The following is a 3,008-nucleotide window of genomic DNA, read 5'->3' on the forward strand; positions in this document are numbered from 1 at the left end:
GAGCTCAGCGGCAGCTGTTACAGCAGCAGCGTTGCAACTGCAGGTGGGGTTTTGTACCCTGGGGGTGTCATTGTCCTGACGAAAACAGCAGAGCAGGGTTTGGGGTCACACGGTCCTTTGTGGAAGCCAAAAACCTCTCAAGTGAGGGATGGAGGGAAGAGGGCTTAGGCAGGTGGAAAGGGCAGCCCCGCTCTGCCCTCGCCCCTCCGCTGCTGGGCAGGAGGAGCAAGGCGGGGACAGAGCAGCAACAGCCCCCACAGCCACGTCGCTCAGTGGCACCAGCCAAGTTGTCTCGCTGGAAATTCCCGTAAGTGCTGCAAAGGGCACGGCAGGGTGTGAAACGAGGACATGGCCGCAGCCAGGGATGTCCCTTTTGGGCGCCAGTTGCTTGTACGGTATTTGCTGTCCTATCTCCTGATCTGTGGGCTCGGGTGCTTTGCCCATGGCCAGCTGTGGGTGTCAGAAGCAGGCGGAGGCTGGGAATGTCCCACATCTCCTCCATCCTTCCCGCTGTGACGCATGGGCCTGGCCTGTCTCTGTCGCCGCAGGTTGTGGGCAGCATGGATGCCCACCCCAGCCGGGACTGGGCCACGGTGCGGCAGCCACAGACTCGCCAGGAAATCATCGAGGACTTGTCCTACATGGTGAGGGAGCTCCTTATCCAGTTCTACAAATCCACCCGCTTCAAACCCACAAGGATCATCTTCTACCGTGACGGCGTTCCCGAGGGGCAGCTGCCGCAGGTGAGGACCCCTGGGATCCCCATCAGCCATCGAGGCTGCGCCGGCTCCCGTGGGGTTACCTGAGGGTGCATGGGGATGGCTGGGTGCTGGTGTGTCCCCTCACTCTGTGTGCTCTTGTCTCTCCAGATCCTTCACTATGAGCTCCTAGCGATCCGAGACGCCTGCATCAAACTGGAAAAGGATTACCAGCCTGGCATCACCTACATCGTCGTCCAGAAAAGGCATCACACCCGTCTCTTCTGTGCAGACAAGAACGAGAGGGTGAGTGCCGTGGGGTGCCGGGGCTGGAGGCGGCTGATTCATCCCCAGCCTTTAGGAAGAGCCAGCCCTGGCTTTGCAGAGGGGAAAGCTCACCGTTGGCAGGCAGAGAGCTCTTTCTTGAATGAAACGTGCTGCTCTGTTGACTCCCACATCCATGCGGATTAGGCTGCTTCTAGAAACCCAGACAGCTGTTTGCTGTTATGACGAGTTACTGGGTGCTGATGATCCTGGTGACTCTCTTGAAATAGCCTCTGTCAGCTTGAAAACATCTGTTGTTTTGGTGATAGCGGTAGCCGCTGACATGACAGGATGAATAACCCCTTGCTTGCTCACAGCTTGTTCATGTGTGCTGTGCAGTAACATTGATTGCTGTAGCTTTTCCTAGATTTGATCTAAATTTAGGGGTTAGATCTAGTCTAACCAGACTCTGGCTTTACCTGAACATGAGGATTTAATCTTGGGAACTGAGGACAGTTTTTTGTCAGGGTGCAAAAGCCCCAGTATCTTACGGCAGAGACTCTAGCATACACTCTGCAGAGATCCCTGGAGTTTTGCTCACTTAATCCTCATTTCTACAGTAGGACGGGCCAGTGCCCAGCCCTCACCCTGCCTGCTTTCCTTCTGATGCCGTTCGCTCTATCTCCATGTCGTGCCTGGTGTTGATGCTTGCAGAAAATGCCAGCAAGCCTGTTGAGGCAGGGAGCAGAGCAGGATGAGCTGCTTCTGTCCCCCGTTAACGGGCACTTGGGGAGCGGCTCTGCATGGTGCTCTCAAACTGAGATGCTGAGATGGGGACTCCGTGCCATGGCTGTGGTGCCAGGCAAGTGTGTTATGGACAGTGCTCTGGGCAGCTGGAAATAACCAAACTCTGCAGTGCTTGGATCTCTCTTTCTGTTCCCTGTAGATTGGGAAGAAAAAAACAGCAGGAACAACAGTGGATACAAATATCACCCACCCCTTTGAGTTTGACTTCTACCTGTGCAGTCATGCAGGCATTCAGGTACCGCACTGCGCAGCTGGCTGTTGTGATGCTGCTGGTTTTCTTCGGCTGTTGTTGCAGACTGCGCTCTCGTGCATCTGACCTGGCCCTGTCATAGCCTCCCGTCAGCACCGGAGACGTGGGCAGTTCGATCCAAGCTGCCATTGCGGTGGTTTGGCGAGCAGGTGGCGAGACTGCACTGCTGCTGCATTATGTGGCACGTACTCCATTTCTCTCCTGGAGCCAAGGATCTCTTCTCTGAGATTTTCCTCCTTCAGAGTGGCCAATTCAGCAGCTTGTCAGCTGGTGTCTGAGTGTGCCGGGCTCGCTGGGGCGCCTGGTTGTCAGCAGGGACCTGTTGTCTGGCCGTGGGCGGGAGAGCTGGGGCCAGCCGTCCCTGGAGCAGGCGGTTTGCTTTGCAGCTGCCTTTCTTCAGGCAGCCAAGATTAGTTCAGAAACGGTACTGAAAAAATTGCACTCATTTAATCTACAGCTACTTCTGCAAGAGAGGCTTTTTGGCTTCCTCTCCCCCTGCAAGGGCTGCGGGGAGCTGGCCCGGTTCGGTGTGGAGCTGGTGCGATACGCGATGCAGTGGGCTGTGTGGTGTTGGGAGCCAGGGGTGGCGGTGCAGAAGCACGGGCAGTGCCTGGGCGTGGGGCAGCAGAGTGAATGCTGTGGTTTGCACCTCGGTGCTAAGGGCTTTCCTGCCTCGCGGTGCCTGTGCACGTGTGAGCTTCTCAAATGAGGGAAGCACGGGCATCTCTCCTGGTCAGGTTGTTTTGATCAGGGAGGAGGTGATGAGGATGCGAAGCACCTGCCTGCAGGCAGCACCTCTCACACTGCCCCCTCTCCTCCCCAGGGTACAAGCCGGCCTTCCCATTACTACGTACTCTGGGATGACAACCGGTTCACCGCGGATGAGCTGCAGATCCTCACGTACCAGCTGTGCCATACCTACGTGCGCTGCACCCGCTCGGTCTCCATCCCGGCCCCAGCGTACTACGCCCGACTGGTGGCGTTCAGGG

At 57.0% G+C, this 3,008-nt stretch overlaps 1 protein-coding gene across 2 annotated transcripts in view; it reads left to right on the plus strand.

The window, feature by feature from the left end:
- Window positions 1–3,008, plus strand: part of LOC104164306 (protein argonaute-1) — a 15,373-nt gene that overhangs the window by 10,763 nt on the left and 1,602 nt on the right. For both annotated transcript variants that reach the window (XM_009703594.1, XM_009703593.1), the window contains 4 exons: window positions 549–743; window positions 870–1,004; window positions 1,909–2,004; window positions 2,843–3,008. In XM_009703594.1, the coding sequence (XP_009701896.1) occupies window positions 549–743; window positions 870–1,004; window positions 1,909–2,004; window positions 2,843–3,008 (592 nt within the window). The remainder of the gene's footprint in view (window positions 1–548; window positions 744–869; window positions 1,005–1,908; window positions 2,005–2,842) is intronic.

Source organism: Cariama cristata, unplaced genomic scaffold (assembly GCF_000690535.1).
Source record: "Cariama cristata isolate BGI_N322 unplaced genomic scaffold, ASM69053v1 scaffold23027, whole genome shotgun sequence".
Classification (NCBI taxonomy): domain Eukaryota; kingdom Metazoa; phylum Chordata; class Aves; order Cariamiformes; family Cariamidae; genus Cariama; species Cariama cristata.